Source organism: Eumetopias jubatus, unplaced genomic scaffold, assembly GCF_037043125.1.
Source record: "Eumetopias jubatus isolate StellerSeaLion01/CBP00866 unplaced genomic scaffold, mEumJub1_p1.0 scaffold_10, whole genome shotgun sequence".
Lineage (NCBI taxonomy): Eukaryota > Metazoa > Chordata > Mammalia > Carnivora > Otariidae > Eumetopias > Eumetopias jubatus.
In genome coordinates, this window is record NW_028274816.1 from 51,777,876 (window position 1) to 51,801,831 (window position 23,956).

General features: G+C 55.0%; 1 protein-coding gene across 1 annotated transcript in view; it reads left to right on the forward strand.

The window, feature by feature from the left end:
* Positions 1-23,956, forward strand: part of SPTBN4 (spectrin beta, non-erythrocytic 4) — a 72,196-nt gene that overhangs the window by 16,770 nt on the left and 31,470 nt on the right. Inside the window, exons 4-18 of the mRNA XM_028095669.2 lie at positions 618-791; positions 2,461-2,552; positions 3,471-3,551; positions 4,681-4,796; positions 6,581-6,693; positions 6,790-6,977; positions 7,049-7,166; positions 7,439-7,597; positions 8,201-8,503; positions 8,762-8,912; positions 12,120-13,068; positions 14,302-14,439; positions 17,206-17,956; positions 19,407-19,609; positions 23,252-23,342. Of these exons, the coding sequence (XP_027951470.1) occupies positions 618-791; positions 2,461-2,552; positions 3,471-3,551; positions 4,681-4,796; positions 6,581-6,693; positions 6,790-6,977; positions 7,049-7,166; positions 7,439-7,597; positions 8,201-8,503; positions 8,762-8,912; positions 12,120-13,068; positions 14,302-14,439; positions 17,206-17,956; positions 19,407-19,609; positions 23,252-23,342 (3,627 nt within the window). The remainder of the gene's footprint in view (positions 1-617; positions 792-2,460; positions 2,553-3,470; positions 3,552-4,680; positions 4,797-6,580; positions 6,694-6,789; positions 6,978-7,048; positions 7,167-7,438; positions 7,598-8,200; positions 8,504-8,761; positions 8,913-12,119; positions 13,069-14,301; positions 14,440-17,205; positions 17,957-19,406; positions 19,610-23,251; positions 23,343-23,956) is intronic.

Here is a 23,956-nt window from a genome sequence, read left to right on the forward strand (position 1 = left end):
GGCTTGGATGAGGCTTCATGGCAAAAGGTGGGATTCTGATGGGAGTTAGAGATTTATTAAAGGAGCTCAGAAATCGTGGGTGGCATGGCTATAGCATGGAAACAAACTAGTGCTATAAACGCGGGGAGACCTGGGGGAATGGGCGTGGCTCTCCGCAAGGGCCTGAAAGGGAGGCAGGGAGGGGTGTGGCCATGGATCTAGTGGCCAGACCAAGGTGGCCTGGAGCAGACATCCAGGGGAAGGGGCGGGAGGAGTAGGGTTATTGGCGAGGTAGCTGAGGCTTCTAGATAAGAGGTGTGGCTGTCAGGTTGGAGGCGGAGCTTCAGTAAAATGGGTTGGAGACGGGAACTAGAATAAGCCAAGAAGGGAACGGGCTCTTAAAAGGGTCTCGTTACGGGAAAGGGCAGGGCTTCTTTTAAAGGAATGGGTCCTGGGCGCCTGGGGAAAAAAAAAAAAAGAGGGATTGGGTCCTTGGTCTTTGAAAAGACCGAAGGGGCGTGGCCTGGGCTTGGACATCCAGGGGGCGTGGCTATGGGGGCCGGTCTTCTTTGGAAGGGGTGAGGCCGAGGGCACAGTGTTCTCGGCCAGCCCACCCCCCAACGCCCCTGCCACCCTAGCCAAGGCCCACGCGCGGTCGCATGAGGATCCACTCGCTGGAAAACGTGGACAAGGCGCTGCAGTTCCTGAAGGAGCAGCGCGTGCACCTGGAAAACGTGGGCTCGCATGACATTGTGGACGGGAACCACCGGCTGACTTTGGGGCTAGTGTGGACCATCATCCTGCGCTTCCAGGTGATCCCCAAGTGACCCCTGCCCGGCCCACCCCCCCAACGTGCGGCCTTAGGAGGGCATCCCCCGCTCACTCCCCGACTTATTCATTCATTCATTCATTCCAAACATTTTCCCAATAGGATCCAGGAAACCTAATCCTGGTGGTGGGGGTAAAAATTAAGATAAAAATCATCATCATCATCACCACCATCACTATGATCATTTACATATTTTTTACTCTGTTCTAGGCACTGTTCTAAGCACTTGGCATTTAATAGCCCAACAACCCCATAAATTTGATACCATTCATTACATTTTACCATAAGGAAAGTGAAGCCCAGAGAGGCAAAGTAATATGTTCAAGGTCACACAGCTGGGGAGTGGAGCTGGAATTCAAATCCAGGCATATTTGCTCCAGTTCAGAAACAAAATCGACAAATTTTCTGCCTGTATGGAGCTTACATTGTGGTGGGGGAGACAGACAGTAAACAAACCCTTAAATACATAGACAGGAGATGGACGAGAAAAGGATCAGCTCTAGGTAAGAGCTATGCAGAAGAGAATAGATTATGATAAAACAGTAAAAAATACAAAATATCAGGTTGATAGTGTTGAGATTTTAGACTCGGTGGTCAGAGAAGGGCCCTCTGAGAAGCTGATGGCTGCATGACATGAAGATGAAGGGAGAAAGCATTCCAGGCCAGAGACACAGCATCTCCAAAGGCCCTGACTAAGGTGGGAAGGAGCTGGAATGTCGAAGGTATAGAAAGGCCAGTGTGGCTGGAGAATGGGAGGCAAGGGGGAAGTAGGGAGGAGATGAGGTCAGAAGGGTTGACAGGGCCTAGGTGATCTGCGATTAGCGGTTTTGATTTTATTCTGTTTGAGATGGGGAGAAATTAGAGAGTTTTATCAAGAGGGTAGACATAGGGACGCCTGGTTGGCTCAGTTGGTTAAGCATCTGCCTTCGGCTCTGGTCATGATCCCAGGGTCCTGGAATCGAGCCCCACATTGGGCTAAAATCTTAAAAAAAAAAAAAAAAATCAAGTGGGTTGTTGAAGGCCTCACTGAGAGGTGACAAATGAATCAAGACCTCAAGTTGGGGTGGAGCCATGTGGGCCCCTGAGGGAAGGAACAGGCAGTGCAAAGGCCCTGAGGTGGGAGCACACTGGTGATTTAATGAAGAGGACAGCAGGTCTCTGTGGAGCAGAGTAGGCTGTTGAAGATGAGGTCAGAGACATAACAAGGGGAAGTTTACTTTTGCCCTGAGAGATGGACCCACTGAGGGTCTCAGGGATGGGAGGGAGGCATGCGATCTGATCCGGGTGCTCACAGGGTCCCTCTCTGCTGTGAGAACAGACTGGGGGGGCAGGAGCAGGGAGACCAGCATGCACGTGACTGAACTAGCCCAGGCCAGAAATGATGGTGGCTTGGATCAGGGAAGTGGGCCAGACTCCCAAGTATGGAGGCTTCCCTGGAAACTGAGACCCTAGTCCACAACCGCCTCCCCCAATTGTAGATGTCCCGGCCCACTCCAGATCCCACTCTCACGCTCCTGAACCCCCAGCCCCAGCCTGAAGCTGCCTCTCCCATCTCTTCTGTCACCTACCACCCTCCCTGGCCATGGGGGACGCCGGTATCTCCCAGGCTCAAGCCTTCCGGGTCCCAGCAGCCATGTTTGGTATCCTCACAGATTCAAGTAATCAAAATCGAGACTGAGGACAACAGAGAGACCCGCTCAGCCAAGGACGCACTGCTTTTGTGGTGTCAGATGAAGACAGCTGGGTAAGCACACCCCCTACCTGGCGCCCCCACCCGGCCGGCGGGGCCCTAACCTAATCTGGAGGGTTCCTTCTGGGACAGGAGTGCAAGGGGCAGCCCAAGTCCTCAGTGTCCAAAGTTATATCTGAAGTTAATGAACTGATAAATAAAGTACGTCCACTCTTCTGACCTTGACAAATAAACCCGTGTAACGATCTGGAAGGCCGGGTTCAAATTCAGAACTCGGGCTCATCAGAGAGCAGTGTTGGAGAGTAGTGGACAGTCCCCTCTGTCCCTGCACCTCGAGAGGCCTCACATGCACCTGTGTGGACATCCCAGTCCTATTCCTGAGCTGTGGCCACCCTGCCACCCTGAAAGCAGCCACCCCTCAGCCTAAGAGGGCCCACCCTGGGGCTCGGGTGGTCCCGAGGAGAAGTTCAGGCTTCTGGGTACCTTCAGTGGGGCTGAGAACGGAGCTGTGCAGGCTCTGCTGGGAAGTCCTCAGGACCCCCAGGGCTCTGCCCTGCGGGAGGGGCGTGGCCTGGACCTCCGGTGCCCTCTGGAGAGCTGCCCCTGGGAGGCAGGGGAGGCATGGATGGAGACTGGGCTTTCTCTGACGCTCAGCCTTCTGGGACTGGCTGCCTGTCTTCCACTGCTGTCTTTCCTGGTGTCTTGGGTTTACCTCCATGTCTGCTTTTCCTTGTTTTCTATCTCTCCCTCCCTCTTCTCTCTCCCCTCCTGTCTCCTCCCCTCCCTCCTTTCTTTCCCCATCTCTGTCTGTATCTTGTTTTCTCTCCATCTCTCTCTCTTTCCATCTCCCTGCCTCAATTGATCTATCTAATATCTGTCCACCCACCCATCCAACCATCTCTGTCGATCTCTCTCTCCCTCCCTCCCTCCCGTCTCCATCTCTGCCTCTGTCTCTCCGTTCCATGCCGCCAGTTACCCTGAGGTAAACATCCAGAATTTCACCACCAGCTGGCGGGATGGCTTGGCCTTCAATGCGCTCATTCACCGGCACAGGTACCACCCGGCCTGGGGCAGCCTGGCCCCACCCCGCCCCACCCCCTACCTTGCGTCCCGTGGGTACCCGCCTGCACACGTGTGCATGTAGATGGCACATGTAGACTTGAGGACCCATGCCTTCACACGCAAGCCCTTCACACTTACACAAGGCACACACCCCGACGGAACCCTGTCCAGGCCACGTACTCTGTACACACGTGCCCTGACATGGATGTGTATACACACTCACGCTCATGCGCATACACAGCCTGTGTTTGCTGCTTCATTGCCCCCAGGGTGGAGAGCTCACTTCCCCATGGACTGTCCTCTGTGGTGTGTGCACGGCCGCCTCCCCCTCATTAGCAAGTCCTTCCTCTAGGCGAGCCCCAGAGCCCCCCTTCTGCCTCCCTGCACACTCACTTTTCACACCCCTGCGCCTGGCACTGAATTGGCTGAGGGGTGGGCATCCAGACAAAGTGCATGCACATCATGTTTGTACACATGGTAGATTAGGGAAACTGAGGCCCGGAGCCTGGGAAGGACTTGCTCTGGTGTGGTGGGAGTGGAACCCAGCCTCTTCTGCTGTAGACACGTGTTCACTCACAAGCCTTGCCTGTCACACATACACACTCATACACATGGGGAGACCCAGCCCCACCCCCACAGCTAGAAACCCACCAGCTCTACCCAATGACAACATTTACTGAGTGCTTCCCGTATACACAGCATTGTTCTCAGTGCTTTCCAATAAGTCACTTAATATTCAGTGAGCCCGCGAGGCGGATGCTAGTATTATCCCCATTTTACAGAGGAGAAAACCGAGGCACAGAGACAAAATAGCGAGACAGCCAGGAAGTAGCCAAGCGGGGGTGTGGGCCCGGTGGCCTGGCTGTGTGATACTGTTTAGAAACACACCCAAGTAGACACGTATGCCTAGTGAATTCAGTCGCACACATGCCCTCACGCCATTCTCACAGCCACAGATAAATGCATGGACACGTACCAGCACACACAGCTCTCCCTGGGCCCGGTGGCGCCCCTCCTGCCCCTCGCTGTGGGTGGGGCTCCGACAAGGACGTCTTTCTGCCCCCTTGCGCACTGGCCCGGGAGCCTGCCTGCTGCCTGCCCGCTCTGTGCCCCTGCCCAGGCCCGATCTCGTGGACTTCAGCAAACTCACCAAGTCCAATGCCAACTACAACCTGCAGAGAGCCTTCCGCACGGCTGAGCAGCACCTGGGGCTGACGCGTCTGCTGGACCCTGAGGGTGAGCCCTGCACAGCCCCCGCCGGACTTCCTCTTGGGGGGACTTCTGACCCCGATGCCACCCCAAACTCCACTCCATCCTGCTGCAACACCATCCCAAACCCAAGGCCTTCCAAGTCCCAGCTCCCTCCCAGCCCCTCCCCTTCCTCATCTCCAATCCCTCCTCCTCCCTGTCTTCCTGTCCCTTCCTTTGGCATCTCCATCTCCAACCGCAGCCTCATCCCCCTTCCTGTCTCCAGCTGAACCCCCTCTCCTCCCCAACTGCATCCTGAGTCAGCTACCCCCAAGCCCAGCTCCCTCTCCCTCCCTAACTCCGGTCTCAGCCCCAAAGCCAAGCCCACCCCCAACATGATCCCCATCCCCATGCCCTGACTTCAGCCTCACTCCTAATCCATGATCATGCCAACACCAATCCCCCAATCTCTGGAATAACAGCTGTTCCTTTTCTCTGGTCATCTACTCTGTGCCCAGCACAGGGCTGGGAATTTTATGGAAACTTCTCCCCTTCATCCTCACACTGACCTGGTTGGATAGAACTTACCCATCGTGTTTTAAAGTGATAGAAACGAAGGCTGAGAGATGTGGAGTCACTTGCCCAGCGTCACACGGCAAACCAGCAAACGGGACTCGTGATAGCTGTATTCTTGATCAGTGCCTGGCACATAGTAGGTGTTTAGTGGCTGTCAGTTTCATGAGCTGGTGAAGCGTAAAGGCCAAGTATAATATTGTGCACTCAGTGGGCAAATCAAAATAACAATCGGAATTCGTTGAGTTTCTCCTCTCTGCCAGGCTATTCTTTCTAATACTTACAGTGCTCCCAGGTGGCAGGCACTGTGATTATCCTTCCTGTTACACTGGGGAAACTGAGGCTCAGAGAAGTTAGGTCTATTTCCTAAGGATATACAGTGAGTAAGTGGTTGAACAGGGATTTAAGCACATGCTGCCTACAAAGTCCATGTCCTCAGCCTCCAACCTCACATCATTTATGTACTTCATAAATATTTATTGAGTTCCTACTGTATGCTGAGACAGTGGTGAAAAAAGACAGGCATAGGGGCGCCTGGGTGGCTCAGTCAGTCGAGGATCCAACTCTTGATTTCAGCTCAGGTCATGATCTCAGGGTCATGGGACCAAGGCCCACCTAGGGCTCTGCGATCAGCGGGGAGTTTGCGTGAGGATTCTCTTTCCCTCTCCCTCTGCCCCTCTGCCCCTCCCCCCACTCACATTCACTTGCACACATGCTCTTTCTCTCTCTCTCAAATAAATAAATACATCTTAAAAAAGAAAAAAAGACAGGCATAGCCTTCGTCTTCATGGAGCTTAAACTCAAGCTAAGGACGTGATCACATAAATGAATATTTAATTGCAAATTGTAAGTTCCAGGAGGCAAGATAAGATGCCGTGAGGAAGACTAACAGGCTGAACAGGGAGGCTTATCTGAGGCAATGTAAGTTGAGTTGAGCCCTGAAGGATGTGTGGGAGTTAGGCCCACATAAGAGGGAACATTGTCCTACATAGTGAAAACAGCACGTGCAAAGGCCCTGAGGTGGAAGGCAGAATGGTGTGAAATAATTATGGTCGTTTCTCCATGGTGGTTTGCATGTGTCAGGTACTATTTAATCCCATGAGGCAGATCCCCATTTGGCAGATACAAAAATTAAGGAACAGAGAGGTTAGTTATCTTGCCTGAGGTCACACAACTAGTACGAGTGGGTTCTCTCTCCCTCTGCCCAATCCCTGTCAGAATGCTCACCGTCGTGCTCCCCCACTCTCCTTTCCCCCCAGATGTGAACATGGAGGCTCCAGATGAGAAGTCCATCATCACCTATGTGGTTTCGTTCTACCACTATTTCTCCAAGATGAAGGCTCTGGCTGTGGAGGGGAAGAGGATCGGGAAGGTTTGGGGAGCCGAGGGATGGGGTGGGTGGGAGCTTGGGAACCACCTGGAGGCACATCTGGGACGAGGCTGACCCCAGCTTCCTTTGCCGGCTCAGGTCCTGGACCAGGTGTTGGAGGTGGGGAAGATCATTGAGCGCTATGAGGAGCTGGCGGCCGAGCTGCTGGCCTGGATCCACCGCACCGTGGGCCTCATCAGCAACCAGAAGTTTGCCAACTCCCTGAGTGGGGTGCAGCAGCAGCTTCAGGCTTTCACAGCCTATTGCACCCTGGAGAAGCCAGTCAAGTGAGGCCCAGCTCGGGGTGGGGGGCAAGGGGAGGTGTGGAGGCGGGGTTCCTGAGCTCCAGCCCCTCCAGGTTTCAGGAGAAGGGGAACCTGGAGGTGCTGCTCTTCAGCATCCAGAGCAAACTGCGTGCCTGTAATCGTCGCCTCTTTGTGCCTCGGGAGGGCTGTGGCATCTGGGATATCGACAAGGTGAGGTTGAGAATGTTGGGGAGAGGCAAGGTTACTCTGTGCGGGTGTATAGGTTGTGCACCGCTCAAGGGAGCCATCTACATTGTAGACATCATGGACTGGATATTCATCCTGACGGTTTTCCATCAGGGAGGTGCCATGAAAGAGCAATTTTTTTTTTCCAGTTTACACAAAGGTGCTCTAAATGCTAGGAGTCACCTCAGACAGAGAAGCCAGGGCCATTAAAGTGTGGGGCGTTGTTGGGGTCTGACTGCCGCCTCCTGTCTCCCTAGGCCTGGGGCCAGCTGGAGAAGGCAGAGCACGAACGGGAGGCTGCTCTGCGGGCTGAGCTGATCCGGCAAGAGAAGCTGGAACTACTGGCCCAGAGGTTTGACCATAAGGTGGCCATGAGGGAGAGCTGGCTGAATGAGAACCAGCGCCTGGTCTCCCAGGTACCGCATTCAGAGCTTGGCTCTGGGGGAGATGGAGGGAGGGCGGGGCTGCTGGCCCTGGGACCAGAGAGGGAGACTCGATCTCCTAAGCAACAGAGAAGTGTCGGATTAGTCTCCCAGGTGGCCAATGACGGTGGGAAGGGAGAACTGGTCTCCTAAGTGAGCAGTGGGGGAGGGGAGTGGGCCTGATCTCCAAGGTAACAGGAGAGTGAGGTTGGTCTCCAGGGTAACTAGAGAGGACGGAATTAGTCTCTTCAGAAATAGGGAGAGTATTTAATTAGACTCTAAGTGACAGAGGAGGTTGTATCTGGTGTCCAGGGTAACTCGGGAGGATAGAATCAGTCTCCTAAGTAACGGTAGGGTAGGCCTGGTCCCCAGTCTCTAGGGCAATGGTAGGATGGGGACTGTTTCCTGAGTGACAAGCTTCAGGCTAGATATGTGATGGAGAAGTGTGGGGCTGGTCTCCAGGGTAACAGAGGAAGATGGGGCTGGTCTCCAGGGTAACTGGGGATGGTGGGGGCAGGGGCAGGGTGACAAGTGGACGGCTGGGGCAACATGGGTGAGTGTCTGCGGCCTGCCCTGCCCTGCCCTGCCCTGCCCCAGGACAACTTCGGGTATGAGCTGCCGGCAGTGGAGGCCGCCATGAAGAAGCATGAGGCCATTGAGGCTGACATTGCAGCCTACGAGGAGCGGGTGCAGGGCGTGGCCGAGCTGGCCCAAGCACTGGCGGCCGAAGGTTACCACGATGCCCGGCGCGTGGCGGCCCAGCGTGACAGCGTCCTGCGCCAGTGGGCCTTGCTGACCGGGCTGGTGGGGGCACGGCGGACACGGCTCGAGCAGAACCTGGCCCTGCAGAAGGTCTTCCAGGAGATGGTGTACATGGTGGACTGGATGGAGGAGATGCAGGTGGGGCCAGCCCCAGGGCCAAGGGTGGGCACGGTGGGCCGGGAGGGCCAGGGAGGGCTGTCGACACTGAAAGGGTTGTCAGGGAGCTGGAGAAGGATGAAGGGAGAGAGAGACGTTGACAGGGACAAGGAGATTGAGACAGAGATCAGAGGTCAAGAGATGGCTTGGAGGAGCAGAAGAGTAATCCAGGATAGTGCCGGGTGGGGCCGGCCTGAGGGCCAATGCCAAGCATGTGCTCAGTGCTGCCCCCTCTGGTAGGCTCAGCTGCTGTCCCGCGAGTGCGGGCAGCACCTGGTGGAGGCTGAGGACCTGCTGCAGAAGCATGGACTGCTGGAAGGGGACATCGCCGCCCAGAGTGAGCGGGTGGAGGCGCTCAACGCTGCTGCCCTGCGTTTCTCTCAGCTGCAGGGTGAGTTTGGGTTTGGGGTTTGGGGTGGAGACTGTCAGGGCTGGTGCTCACAGAAACTCCTAAGAGACAGTAGGAAGGAGTGAGCTCCCTGTCTTTGGAGGGATCCAAGCACCAAATAGGATCACACTCCACTGGGCATATCATGGGGGAAATTATTGCCTGGAGTGGAGGTTAGACCACATGACTTCTTCCTGCTTTGAGATTCTGCAGTCGTTTTTATCGAGCACTTTTTTTTTTTTAAAGATTTTTATTTATTTGTTTGACAGAGATAGACATAGTGAGAGAGGGAACACAAGCAGGGGGAGTGGGAGAGGGAGAAGCAGGCTCCCCGCAGAGCAGGGAGTCTGATGCGGGGCTCGATCCCAGGACCCCGGGATCATGACCTGAGCCGAAGGCAGGGGCTTAGCAACTGAGCCACCCAGGCGCCCCTATCGAGCACTTGTTTTATGCTAAGCCCTTCACAGCCAAATGTCAATGAATACCATAAAAAGACTGTGTAAGGTAATATATAGTCAGGGCCTGTTCGGCAGCAAATGAAAGAAATACCAGTTAGCTTAAGGAGAAAAGGGGAGTCACTAAAATGTCCAGAGAGGGGCAAGTTTGGCTTCAGGCACGGCTGGATCCAGGGATTGTCCCATGATGCTTTTAAGACTCCATTTCTCTGACTGTGTGGTCTCTGTGTTTGTGTCACTGTTGGGCCGTCCCTCCCCTTGCGGTATAAATCTGGGATCATTCAGCCCTGTGTTTACATCCTAGCCACTTAGACCCAGCAGGAGACAAGCCCCTCTCCTCCAATATTTCTGACAAAAGGTTCAAGGAAAGCTTTCATTAGCCCACTGTGGGTTCCCTCCCCTCTGCTCAGCCAAGCATTGTAACCCCCGGCTCTCCAGTGAGCTAACTGGCCACATCTATGTGACATGGCCACCCCAGGTGTCTTTCCAAAGACATGAACCAAAGAAGAGGAGGGTGGGAAGCCATTACCAGCAGTAGGGGCGTGGATGCTGATAGGCAAAACCAAGACTGGCTCTGATAAGGTTCTCATTGTACTGATGCCAATACCCTCCAGTCACAGACCAGCAGGAATCCCCCTGTGGTCAAACCCAGTTGGGTTTGTCGGCTCGTTGCACACACCCTGGGGAACCCTGGGGCCTCTCAGTAGGAGGGTGTCAGGATGGGCTTGTTATAGGATGTAGGCTTGCATTAGGGGATTTGGGCATGATTTGTGCAGTGTGTGTTGCTGCGGGTTGCATACTGTCAGGAGGCAGGAGTAACTAGGTGATCGCTCATCTTAATCGTTTGTATCCAGGCTGTGGGAGGAACCGGAAGTGGCAGTGGTCATTCACCTGAGCTGGGTGAGGGGGATGGCTGGCGGTTTCTGTGGCTTGCACAGTGACCTCTATTCTGTGTGCGCTCTGACACGATCATGGAAGGGCCTTGTGTCCATCCCACTCCCTCGTGGTCGCAGAGTGGCCTTGTCTGAAGCTGGTGTCCTGAGAAACGGTATGCTAGTCGCCGATGCTGCCAAGGCTGCTTTTTGCTTTCTTGCAAAAGAAAAGGAAAGGAAAGGAAAGGAAGGCCCAGAGCTGTAGAGCTAAGAGGGTTCCAGGCTGGCCTTTCTCACTCCTGTGTCTGGAACCTCAGCTCTTGGGAATCTTGAAACATCAGTAGAAAATGCAGGGCCTGTCTGGCTTGCAGGATGGTGCGGCAGGGCGGTTCTCACCCTCATGGGCTGGGGCCAATGGGGAAGTCTTCTTCCAAGCCCCATCGGGACCTGGCCACCCTGGCTCAGCCCCTCTCGCCCACATCCCCACCCCAGGAGACGCTGTTGGGACCCTCTCCTTCCCCTTATGGATGTTTGCCCCAGGAGCCTCCCTCTGTCTTCTCTTTGCGAGATCTTGGCGCCAGGTGGCAGCCGGCGGGCACCACACAAACAGCAAAGAGGCTGGTGTGGGGTCTGTGACGGGAGGCTGCGCTGCCTGATACGTGGTCCAGAGGTTGGGCCTCCCGGTCTGCCACTCCTTAGCTGATCCTGGGCAAGTGGCTTCCTTCCCCGAACCTCAGTTTCTTCATCTGTAAGATGGGGCTAATAACGATACTGCCCCACAGGGTGGTTGTGAGGATGAAGCGACACTGTGCCAGAGTCAGGTCTGGATACACGGATGCCTGTTGCTGTTGATTATTCAGTTGGATGCCGTGGTATTTGGGTCAATTTCAGCAAATGTCCAGAATTCCAGAAATGGCTCATTCCATCTAGGGCAGCGTCTCTCACAGGGTTTTGACCCAGTAAGAAATACGTTTACCTCCTGACCCAGAGTTCACACGCACGCATGCACACACACAGGCACAAAGGTTTTATGAAACAATGCCTCCCCTTGCCCCATGTGTTGTGTCCTGATATTTTCTATTCATTCTATTCTATTCCATTAAAGAAATGCTGAGCCATTAAGTTAATTTCACAATTCTCTCGTCACAAACCAGAGGCCTAGGAGGAAGGCGAACGAACTATTTGAAGAAAAAGGGAGTTCAGGTCATCCCTGGAGTTAAGAGATAAGGCAACAGAGGATGAGAGGGGGAACCCAGAAAATCACTTAAGAATAGAGACATTTCCCGCTGCCTAGCTGGCTCAGAGGGTAGAGTTCGCAACTCTTGATCTCTGGGTTCGAGATCAAGAGTTGCGAACTCTAAGTTCGAGCCCCATGTTGGGTGTAGAGATTACTTAAAATAAAATAAAAATAAAAAGAATAGAGATGTTTCATTTGGTCCAGTCCTGAAGGAAACACAATTTACCCTAAAACATACAGATTCTAGGATTCTCTGAATCTCAGCTTCTACCCATCATTCAATCAGTAATAAGTCACCATTTTAATTAGGTACTGCTCTGGGCTCCACCCAGTGCTGGGCAATGGTGGGGACCCAGTGTGACGGAGACAGCCCCAGGCCCTGCCTTCATGGGGCTCCCAGTCCAGTGGGGTCAGGGCCGGGATGGGGGGAGTGGGGCACAGGCTGAGGGCTCAGGGCTGGGATAGGGGAAGCAGAGAAGCCTGGGGTAGCCAGAGAAAGCTGCCTGCTCCGGACAGCGTATCAGGGAAGGCTGCCCGGAGGGGACGCGCAGCCTGGAACCAAGGACCGGGCGGGTAGCCTGCACCTCGCTCTCGGGCGCCCCATGGCCCGTGCCCAACCCGGGATCCTCCCCTTCTTCTGGCCCAGGCTACCAGCCCTGCGACCCGCAGGTCATCTGCAACCGCGTGAACCACGTGCACGGCTGTCTGGCGGAGCTGCAGGAGCAGGCGGCGCGGCGGCGCGCGGAGCTGGAGGCCTCGCGGAGCCTGTGGGCGCTGCTGCAGGAGCTGGAAGAGGCCGAGAGCTGGGCCCGCGACAAGGAGCGCCTCCTCGAGGCGGCGGGCGGCGGCGGCGGCGGCGGCGCGGCGGGCGCGGGGGGCACGGCGGGCGGCGCGCACGACCTGTCCAGCACTGCGCGCCTCCTGGCGCAGCACAAGATCCTGCAGGGCGAGCTGGGCGGGCGGCGGGCGCTGCTGCAGCAGGCCCTGCGGCGCGGCGAGGAGCTGGCTGCGGCCGGCGGCGCCGTGGGGCCGGGCGCCGAGACGGTGCACCTGGCGGGCCTGGCGGAGCGCGCGGCGAGCGCCCGGCGGCGCTGGCAGCGGCTGGAAGAGGCGGCGGCGCGACGCGAGCGGCGGCTGCAGGAGGCGCGGGCGCTGCACCAGTTCGGCGCGGACCTCGACGGGCTCCTGGACTGGCTTCGCGACGCCTACCGCCTCGCAGCCGCGGGCGACTTCGGCCACGACGAGGCGTCCAGCCGCCGCCTGGCCCGCCAGCACCGCGCGCTCACCGGGGAGGTGGAGGCGCATCGCGGGCCCGTGGGCGGCCTGCGGCGTCAGCTGGCGACACTGGGGGGCGCTAGCGGCGCCGGGCCGCTTGTGGTGGCCCTGCAGGTGCGCGTGGTGGAGGCGGAGCAGTTGTTCGCCGAGGTGACCGAGGTGGCAGCGCTGCGGCGCCAGTGGCTGCGAGACGCCCTGGCGGTCTACCGCATGTTTGGCGAAGTGCACGCGTGCGAGCTGTGGATCGGGGAGAAGGAGCAGTGGCTGCTGGCCATGCGCGTGCCCGATTCGCTCGACGACGTCGAGGTGGTGCAGCACCGGTGAGCGCGCCCTTGTGGGACTTCCGGGGGCCCCTTCCTCACGCACGCGGTCTCGCCTGCCTTGGTTCAACAGTTCCCACTTTCGCTCCGCGGGGACCGGGATTCCAGGGGAATGGGAATGATAGTAGTTCCCACCTCACGGGTGACGCGTGAGGAGAGCTTGTAGAACACTTAGCAAATGCCTGGGTACAGGGAGCATTTCAGGAGCGTTTGCTGTTATCTTGAGGCTTGCATTCACCTGGCGGGGAATTAACGTAAGCTTCTCCAGAGACACCCCAGCCTGGCCCCTCCCCTGGCACTGCCACAGTTCCCGCACAATTGTCACCTCCCTAGCTCATGAAATAGCTCCTGTCACTTCCTCTTCCATCATCCTCACCCTGCTTGACGTTTCTTCATAGCACTTAACCACCCGGTGACACGTGAGATGCTGACTCGTCTGTTGGCTGACTTAGTAATGAGTTGTGAAATTAGTGATGACCCCTTGTATTCATCCATTCATTCGTTCACTTGGTACTTACTGGGCTCTTGCTGCGTTCTAGGGCTTATGCTGGGCATGGCTGACACACAGGCCTGGTCCCTACCCTCGCTGTGTCCACACTTACCCAAGTCACAGCTTTGGGCATTTTTTTAAAAAGGGGAGGACTGTGCCCAGCTTTAAAAAGCCAGCTTTAAAAAGATCTACTTCGCTGCCATGTAGAGGGTGTGTTGGAGGAGTTGAGAATGGTGGCTGGGAGCCCAGAAAGGCAGCTGGAATGGGACCTCAGGTGGGAGGGGACAGGCTAGGAGGCCAAGCGGAGAGGCCATAGGGGTGAGGAGTCTGGGGAGGGGTGTTGTCCAGTACAGGGCCCAGAGCTGTGGCCTAGGGGTTGGTGGGGCTGCCCCTGAGATGGGGACCCAGGGGATAAACAAATTTGGGGGAAGATACCGAGGCTGGTTTGAGTCACAGTGGCTGCAGGGAGCCCTGCAGCGGTGTCCGGCAGCTGCAGAGAGAGATGTGGGGGTCACGAGAACTGAGACTGTGGGGATGGATGGGGTGGCCCAGGCAGGGTGGGAGAGAACGGTGAGGGCGTCCAGGACAGAGGCTTGGGGGATGTAACGTTCAGGGGGCGGGTAGGAGGAGGAGGAGCTGGTCCGGGGTCCTAAGAGTTAGAAGGAAATGCAGGTCAGAAGGCCAAGAGGTGGGCAGGTCCCCAGGTCCAGGCCTGCCTGAGCACAGCCATCCTCCTTCTACAGATTTGAGAGTCTGGACCAGGAGATGAACAGTCTGATGGGCCGTGTCCTGGATGTGAACCACACGGTCCAGGAGCTGGTGGAAGGAGGCCATCCCAGTTCAGACGAGGTGCGCTCCTGCCAGGACCACCTCAACTGCAGGTAGGCGGGGCCCGGGGCCTCACACCAGTCCTTACCCGTTCTTTCCATCATTCTTTTCCTCATTCACTCAACTGTCAGTAATCAAGAGTGTGCGATTTCGACCCCGAGGTGATAATGGCCACCTAGGAAATCAGCGGAATCTTGGGGGGAAATGGTAATACCCAGTGCTAGTGATGATGTGGTAAAATGAGGATACAATATATTTTAGCGGGTTATTAGTTTACTTGTATAGAAGCGATTGGCTGAGTATCTACTATCTGCCAGGAATTTTTCTAAGCACTTTATGTGCCTGGTTTTATCTTGCAATATCCCAATTTCCATAGTCAAGTTTCCAGAATTCGGAACTCTTTTAAAAATGGTAACAGATTGGGGCACCTGGCTCAGTCATTTGGTGTCTGCCTTCGGCTCGGGTCATGATCCCAGGGTCCTGGGGTCGAGCCCCGCGTCGGGTTCCCTGCTCAATGGGAGACCTCCTTCTCCCTCTCCCGCTCCCCCTGCTTGTGTTCCCTCTCTCACTGTGTCTCTCTCTGTCGAATAAATAAATAAAATCTTTTTTAAAAAAATGCTAACAAATTAATATCTTTCCCCCTAGAACACTACCAGCTGTTCTTCCAATGAGGGTAGGGTTCATAGATGAAGACGCAGATCCAGGGAGGTGAAATCCTTAACATGATTACTCAATCCAGTAAGTAGGAGTCAAACCCAGTTCTGTCTGAATTGGAGCTGGGCCTCTTGAGCACTTGTATTGAGTCTTCTCAACAACCCTATGGGGCATAAATTGCCCCATGTTAGAGAGGGGGAAGCTGGGGCTCAGAGATGTGAAGACATTGGCCCAAGGTCACACAGCAAGTTAGGGGGTCAAGCCTGGATATAAAGTTGAATTTGTCTGACTCCTAAGACTATTTTTAACTGCTGTGCAGTAAGATTCCAGTAACCAGGGATTTTAAAGCCTCTTTAGCCTTGACAGTCTCAAAGCATCAGGGCCTCAAATGATAACAACAATAATGATTTACAGCTTGGTAAGAGTACATGCCAAGAGCTTTAGCCACATGATATCATTAAATACTCATTGAAATGGACATTATTATCCCCATTTTCCAGATGAGGAAACTGTGGATCAGAAGGAAATGATCTGTCCAAGGTCACGTGGTGAATCTGGCCAAAGCAGAACTTGAACTTGGGTCCTTTTTTTTTTTTAAGAGAGAGAGCACAAGAGGTGGGTGGAGGGACAGAGGGAGAGAGGGAAAGAGAGAAGCTTAAGCAGGCTCCATACCCAGCACAGAGCCCAATGCAGGGCTTGATCCATGACCCTGAGATCATGACCTGAGCTGAAATCAAGAGTCAGATGCTTAACCATCTGAGCCACCCAGGCACCCCTGAACTTGGGTCCTTCTGATTTCGGAGTCCTAATCTCTGCCCTGCGGCATGTCCATTCTAGAGGGGACAGAGAGACAGTGAACAAATAAACTAATAAATGAACAAGATCTTTAGAGAATTCTCGTGACCTGGTAGAACATAACCAGAGGGCTGGAGGTGATTTTAGATCTTGTGGTCAGCCATGACATTTTGAGCTGGGCCCTCAAAGGGGTTGAGAAGGAGCCAGCCAAAAGAGCTTGCTATCTTCCCCCAGATTGTCCCCACTCAGTAAGAGCAGCGCACAAGTACTGTTTGACCCACTTCATAAATCATAACTCACTGGACTCTCACAACACCCCTATGAGGTAGGTGCTGTGTTAGACGCTACGATGGCATCCATTTTACTGATGGGGAAACTGAGGCACAGAGAGGGTTACTTGCCAAAGGGCAGACAGATCAGCTTTGACTCCAGGCAGTCCAGTTTGGACCACATACAGCCTATGAAGAGGAAGTGAAGCCTAGAGAAGTAGCATCACTTGCCTGAAGGCACAGAGCAATACATAATTTTTTTTCCATTAACTTATTTTGATACAGAACACATTTGCCTTTCCACCATTTGATCCTAGCACCTGGCTCATGGGACATGCTCAGTTTCTATTCGCTGGACCCAACAGAGTATCTAAGGTTGTAAGCCAGCACGTCTTACACTCAACATCCCTCTTAAAAACTGTTAGGGACCCCAAAGAGCTTTTTTTTTTCTTTTGTGAGTTGTATCTATCAATATTTACTACGTTGGAAACTGATACTGAGAAATGTAAAAATATTAAGTCATTTTAAAATCACAATCATAAGCCTGGCTAGATAAGATTTAAGAAACATATGCCTCCCTGAAAAAAATAAAATAAAATCACAGTCATAACCCCAGGAGGTTAACGTCACAACATATTTTTTTTAATGAAAAATAACTACTTTTCAAACACAAAAAATGTAGTGAGAAGAGTGGCCTTGTGTTGCATTTTTGCAGATCTCTTTGCTGTCTGATTGAGGAGAAGGCAGCCGAGTTCCCAGGTCTGTTCCTGCATTCAGGCTTGGTCATGCAGCCTCTGAGAATTACACAGGAGTCTGGGACAGAATAGGAGAGAAAAGGCAAATAGCATCTTAGCGTTATTACAAAGACAGTTTTGACCTCGCTCAGATTGCATTTTGAGAACTGCTGCTGTAAGCAAGTGTGCCTTGTAGGGTTTTATTTTACACAGGCAGAAACTGGGGCTCAGTGAGATAAAGTGACTTTCCAAAGTCACACAGCGGCCGGGTTCTATCCCAGGTCGGTGCCCCCCCCCCCCCCAGGCCCGGGAGGAGTCTCCGTCCTCCTCAAGCCGCCTTCCTTACCCCCACCCCCAACCCCGGCAGGTGGAACCGCATCGTGGAGCTGGTGGAACAGCGCAAAGAGGAGGTGAGCGCAGTGCTGCTGGTGGAGAACCACGTGCTGGAGGTGGCCGAAGTGCGCTCGCAGGTGCGCGAGAAGCGGAGGGCGGTGGAGAGCGCGCCCCGAGCCGGCGGCGCTCTGCAGTGGCGCCTGAGCGGCCTGGAGGCGGCTCTGCAAGCGCTGGAGCCCCGCCAGGCGGCCCTCCAGGAGGAGGCCGCCCTGCTGGCTGTGCGCTTCCCGGCTGAGGCGGCGCGGCTGCACCAAGGCGCGGAAGAACTGGGCGCCGAGTGGGGCGCGCTGGCAAGCGCCGCTCAGGCCTGTGGCGAGGCGGTGGCCGCGGCCGGGCGCCTGCAGCGCTTCCTGCACGACCTGGACGCTTTCTTGGACTGGTTGGTGCGCGCCCAGGAGGCGGCGGGCGGCGTCGAGGGGCCCCTGCCCGGCAGCCTGGAAGAGGCGGATGCGCTGCTGGCTCGCCACGCCGCGCTCAAGGAGGAAGTGGACCAGCGCGAGGAGGACTACGCGCGCATCGTGGCAGCCAGCGAGGCACTGCTGGCGGCCGACGGCGCCGAGCTGGGCCCGGGCCTGGCGCTCGACGAGTGGCTGCCGCACCTCGAACTTGGCTGGCACAAGCTGCTCGGCTTGTGGGAGGCGCGCAGGGAGGCCCTGGTGCAGGCACACGTCTACCAGCTCTTTCTGCGCGACCTGCGTCAGGCTCTCGCGGTGCTCCGCAACCAGGTGGCCGCCTCGGGGTTCACGCGGTGGGGGTTTGAGGCCGCGGGGTCTCGTGGCGACAGGGAAGTGCATGGAGGAGTGTTTGCAGGGACCACCGGGTTCGTGGCTCATCTGAGGTCAGTGGGATGGGGAGGGTATGTGGTATGGATCGTGGGTTTGTGGATCATCCGCGGTGAACATGTGTGGGCGTGTGCGTAACAGCATTTGAGGATTATGATGGGCGGACTGGTGTTTTATCTAAGGCGGCTGACAGTTTGTGGACTACCCCAAGTGAGTAAGGCACTTGGATATACGTTGCAGTGACTTCCCAGGTTTGTGAATTGTCTGGAAGGAAATAAGAGCGCAAGGTTGATTGGTGATGGTTAATGGAGTTCAAAGATCTTGGGGTGGATGATGGAGGGTAAAGATCATGAAAATAGGTAATTCAGGCCCGGAGGTTATCTGGATCAGCAGTTGTTTGTGGCTTATGTGGTTGTGGGCGCCCAAATGAGCAGATGATCTTATTGGGAATGGCAATTTGCATGCCCTCTGGAGAGGGGCACTGTTTATGGTTTGAGAAATCAAGTGAAGTGCCATGGTTATCTAGGAACAGCTGATCCATTTGGAGGTCATTCGGGGATGGGAAGCAAGTTTGGGGATTTGGACAAGGTAGAACATCCCGTTCTCAGATTGTCCAAGAGTAGCTAGCAAGCTTTAGAGATCATTTTAGAAAGGGTGACCACCTATGCCGGTTATCTTAGAGAAATCTCACCCGGTTTGAGGATTATCTGGGGGAGGACAGACAGGGAGCCCCTGGAATTCTGAGGCTACTGAATATGGGAGCGGAGGGGGCCTTAAGAGAACCTTTCCGGAACCCCCCCCATTTTACCAGTTAGAAAACTAACCCCAGAGAGGGAAAGAACTTCCTTGAGGTCACCCAGCACCCGGTTCAGGCTTCATGGATTAACGAAATATTTACCGAATGCCTCCTCTGTGCCAGGCACTAGTCTTAGGAAACAAAACACCAAATCCCACCTTCATGCAGCTGCCTTTCGTGTATGTGTGTGTGTGTGTGTGTGTGTGTGTGTGTGTGTGTGTAGAGGGGGAGAAAATGATAAACAAGTAAATGCATACAAAAACAATGTCAGGTATACTCTATGAAAAATAATAAAGCAGGATGAAGGGATATAGCTGGGGGTGGAGGGTGGTATTTTTTGGCAGATGGTCAGAGACCTGAAGAAAGTGAAGGAGCCAAGCACGGGGTTATCTGCGGGGAGGGACTGCCAGGCAGAGGGCCTAGCATGGGCAAAGGCCCAGAGGTGGGATCCTGCCTGGCATGTTCGATGCTAGAGCACAGTGAGCAAGGGGGAGGACAGAGGGAGGTGGCAAGCCCGGGGTGGGGGGGCAGCGTCTCCCCGGTCCTGGAACGGAGCTTGGCTGAGCTGAGCCCCACCCCTTCCCCCTCCCTCCCCAGGAGATGGCACTTTCGGGGCCGGAGCTCCCAGGCACAGTGGAGACAGTGGAGGAGGCGTTGAAAAGACACAGGGATTTTCTCACCACGATGGAGCTGAACCAGCAAAAGATGCAGGTGGCCGTGCAGGCTGCCGAGGGCCTGCTGAGGCAGGGCAACGCCTATGGGGAGCAGGCCCAGGAGGCTGTGACCCAGCTGCTGGAGAAGTAGGTCCCTCAGACCCCAGGGGCACAGGGGAGGGATGAAGCGGCCAGGGCTCCTCCCTTTCCATCCCTGATTTCCGCTTCTCCGCCCCTCTCTGGTTTCTCTTTAATTCCATACTGGTTTAGATTTGATTTAACTTGACGTTTCGTGAAAAGGTAACTAACCGGTGGTCGGAAACCCAAAAGATACAGGATATGCAGTGAAGTTTCTCTGCCAGGCCGGCCCTCAGCCTGGGGTAGTTGGACAGGTGGTGAAAATGTTAACTTCATTTCCTCAGTGCCCTGGCTCCGCCCTGCTGTGCTGGTCCCCAGATCCCGCAGCTGAAGGCCAGACACAGGTTCCGTTCTAGCTTTCCAGACGGGATGCCGTGCCCTGCCATACTGGGTTTTTGGATATGGTGAATGAGCCCCTCTGGCAGGCCCCGGCGGCCAGGTTCCCTAGGAAGCTCGCAGAGTGTGTGTGTTCGTGTGTTCCTTTCATGCTTCCCTTGCACATTATCGGCCACCATCTGTCTCTCATCACTACCCTGTCTCTTGTCTGTCCTTGCACTAATTGGGCAAAGACATTGACTGAGTATCCACTGTGTGCCAGGCACTCTTCTAGGCTCCGAACAAAACACTTCCCCCTACCAAAAATCCCAGCCCTCAAGTAGAGTCTTTCACAGGGGCTCCTCCAGGCTGATTTCTGTCATCGATGTTTCTGTCTCTTGTGGTGAGTCAGTGAGGGCCCAGTGCCCTTCTGTCCTTCCATCCAAAGCATGCCTGGTCACTCCACCACCATCTACAGCCTGGAGACCCCAGCCCTTCCTCTGTCTGGGGCTCAGGTGTCTTTTTCCCCTAAATTCATCTGGGAAAAAGGCTGGAATTTTCTAAGGGAAACTTTCATGGGGATTCTGGTCCTGAGAGTGTAAACTCGTGATTTAGGGCTCCCAGTGCCAGGCCTGGACCTGCCCTTCCTTCACCCCACATTTTTTTTTTTTTTAGATTTTATTTATTTGAGAGAGAGTGAGAGAGAAAGAGCACAAGCAGGGGGTAGAGGCAGAGGGAGAGGGAGAAGCAGACTCCCTGATGAGCAGGGCGCCTGATGCGGGGCTCGATCCCAGGACCCCGGGATCATGACACTTAACCAAACTGAGCCACCCAGGTGCCCTAGCCCACACTTCTTGAGCACCTGCCGTATGCCAGGCTCTGCAGAATGAAGAGGTGGGGCCTGGGGGACTGCCCATTCTGTGATTTTCCTCTTCCTTTCTTCCTTTCTTTTCTGTCATTTAATTGCTCCTTTCAATCTATCATTTATTCAGCTAATTAAACAGGTACTGGGTCCATGCCCGGTTCCAGGTCCTATGGGGGGCAATGCTGGGCACGCACCAGCGACCAGGACAGTACACGAGAGCTCACGTGAGCTCCCATGCGGTCTGACAAGGGCAGCCTGGAAATACGGGGGGTTGAGGGAGCCCCACGGGGGCATCTGCCATAGGCTTGTGCTGGGTGAGGCTGGGAACACACCAGGAACCGAGACCAGTCCCAGTCCCCACCCCGCCTCACCCACAGGCTGCAGTTCATTTGTCTAGGGACAGGTTTCCAACCCGCCAGAAGTCATGAAACATCCATTCGCTGGGGCCTGCAGCTCAGATGCTAGTCCCAGCTCCACCCCTCACCCCAGAGGATGCAGGGCGGGTCACTTAGTTCCTCCGTGTGTCTCACCTCACCTGAAACCTGGACCCTTCCTGTGTGTGTGAACTGCTCTTCTTTGTACTCTAGAGGCTCAGTTAGGGGAACTGACTTACCCAAGGTCACAGCCAGGAAGTGACCCGGCCCGGATATGAAGGATGTGACCTCTGTTGTTTTCTTGCCCTCCGCCCTCGCCCTCCGGGAATGGAGGGATTTTCCTCATTCCTAGGACTGATGTTTGCGAATTGGCTGGTAAAGACCTGGAGGGATTATGTCAGTTCAATTTCAGAGGCATTTCCTATTTCCTGGCTCCTGAGCTGAGTCTGGGCAGAAGGGAATTAGTATTTTGCTTGTTTGTCTCTGAGTTGTCCTGTTCCCCCTTCCAGCCGCGCCCCTGGTTCTCGGTGACTTTTCTCTCCCTCTTTGCCTCCATTTATCTGTGTATCTCTGCGTCTCTGTTTCCTTCTGTGTCTCTCTGTTTTTCTCTCCCTCCATCTGCATTTCTCTGACTCGGTGTTCGCTTCTGCTCCTTTCTCTGTCTTTCCAGAGACTTTACCTTTGTTTCTGTCATCTCTCTTTCTCTCTGCCTTATGTCTCATTCATTCATTTGTTCATTCATTCATTCAAGAAATGTATATAGAGCACCTGGTGTGTGTGAGGCTCTTTATCTAGGTGTTGGTGATACATCTGTGACCAAACCAGAATTCCTGCCCTCATGGAATGACATCCTAGTGGGGGAGACAGACAAGATAAATAAGTAACATACAGCGTGTTAGATAGTGCTAAGTGGGAGAGAAAATTAAAGAAGAAAAGAAAGCCAGAAAGTGTTGGAGAGCAATCAGGAGGGCCCTCACTAGGAAGGTGGTATTTAAGTAGATGTTGGGGGGCAGGAAGAGCATTCGGGCCAGAGGGAGCTGCCAGTGCCAAGGCCCTGAGGTGGGAATGGCTTGTTCAAGGCAAAGGAAAATGGGATGTCCCCAGCCCTCCTCCACCAGGACTTCTGGGCACTTTGTACTGTGGGCAGGAGGCCAGGCTGCCTGGGGCTGCGGTCCCTGCTGGCTCCGGGGTGGCGGGGCTTGGGTCCAGCCCGGCCGGTTCACTCAGGCCAAAGGTCTGGCCCTGCTTGCCAGTGCACCTGCGTACCCTCTGTGGCTCTAGCCCCATCTTTGCCCACGCCCCACTCTCTTCCCTTTCTCCAGCTCTGCTGCACCCTCCCATCTGGCTAGCTGTGTCTTTTACTGGTATCCTCTTGCCACCTCTCTGCCCTTCCCTCTCCCCATTGTCCCTGCCCCAGCTCTGTCACCTTCCCTCCCTCTGCCTCCTCTCTCTCCTTGTCCACTGCTCTTTGTCTGTCTGTCTGTCTGTCTGGCACTACCCTGCTGCATTTCTTTACTTATCTTTCCTTATTTCTTCTCTCCCTGGGTTTCTTTCTCTTTGTCTGTCTGGGGGTCTCTGTCAATCACTTCCTCTTGAGGTCTGTTCCTCCCTGTCTCTGGTCTCGTGTCTGTGTGTTTATCTCTCTCTCTCTGTAGGCCTCTGCACCTCTCTCTCTCTTTCTCTCTCTGAGTCTGTCTCCCCCTCCTTTCTCTCTAGATGTCTCCTGATCGCTAAGTTACTGTCTCTTGGTATCTCTACTCTGCAAGTCTCTTATCTCTCTGGACTTGTGTCTCTCTGTCACTCTTTCTTTCTAAGTGTCTGTATTTCTTTCCCGGTCTCTGTCTCTGTCCCTCCCTCTCCCATACTGTCTTGCTCTTTCCCTCTCTTTCTGCCCCTTTCCAGCTCATCCCTGGCTCTGCCCTCACTGATGTTTCTTTGCCTCTCCCCCCAACCCCACCCTACTTTCTCCTCGTCCTCACTCTTACATATGACCCCGGGTTCCTAGCCCTGCCAAGCCCGATGCCCGCACAGCCCTCCCGCCAGTGTCCCCCTCCCACCCCCCCAGGCTTGCCCCAGCCCCTATCTCCCCATCCCCAGGAGCCAAGAAAACCAACTACGGGCCCAGCAATGGATGCAGAAGTTACACGACCAACTTGAGCTGCAGCACTTCCTCCGAGACTGCCACGAGGTAAGAACTCCAGCTGTGCTGGGCGCGGGGACTTCTTTCCTAGTGAGGGAAGTGCTCCAGGGCTGAGGCGCCATGGGGGCGGGGACGCCCCGTCTAAGTGGGTCGTGGAGCGATGTTCACTCGGAGCCGCCAGGAGGCGCGCGGATTCCAGCCTCAGTGCGCAAGCTCCGCAGCTCCCGCCTCCTGTCGCGCGGGGGGGGGGGGAGGAGGGAGAGGAGGGAGGGGCCTTGGGCGCCCCTGGCAACGGCGCGCGTTCGCGCCTACGGGTTCCGCGGGGACGCGCGGTGATCTCACCTTTCTCTCAGGAGATTTGTGAGAAGAGCCTTGCTGGCGAGAGTGGTGAGAGACTGGCAGGGACAGGGTGGGGCAGGCGTGGGTAGACCAGCTGCCCAGAACGCAACTTCGGTCAGAGACGGTCCAGAAGCAACATTTCACCCCTTTAAAAGTGTCCAGGAATAAGCTCTACCCCTTTAGAGATGATCTACACATCTGTAAGGATCGCCCCAAATCAGAGATGGTTCAGGATCCCCTCCCCATTAGAGACGGTTCAGGAAGCATGCTACCTCCCCCTCCTTCCCCTGTATTCCATAGAAACTGTTTTGGACCACATAAAA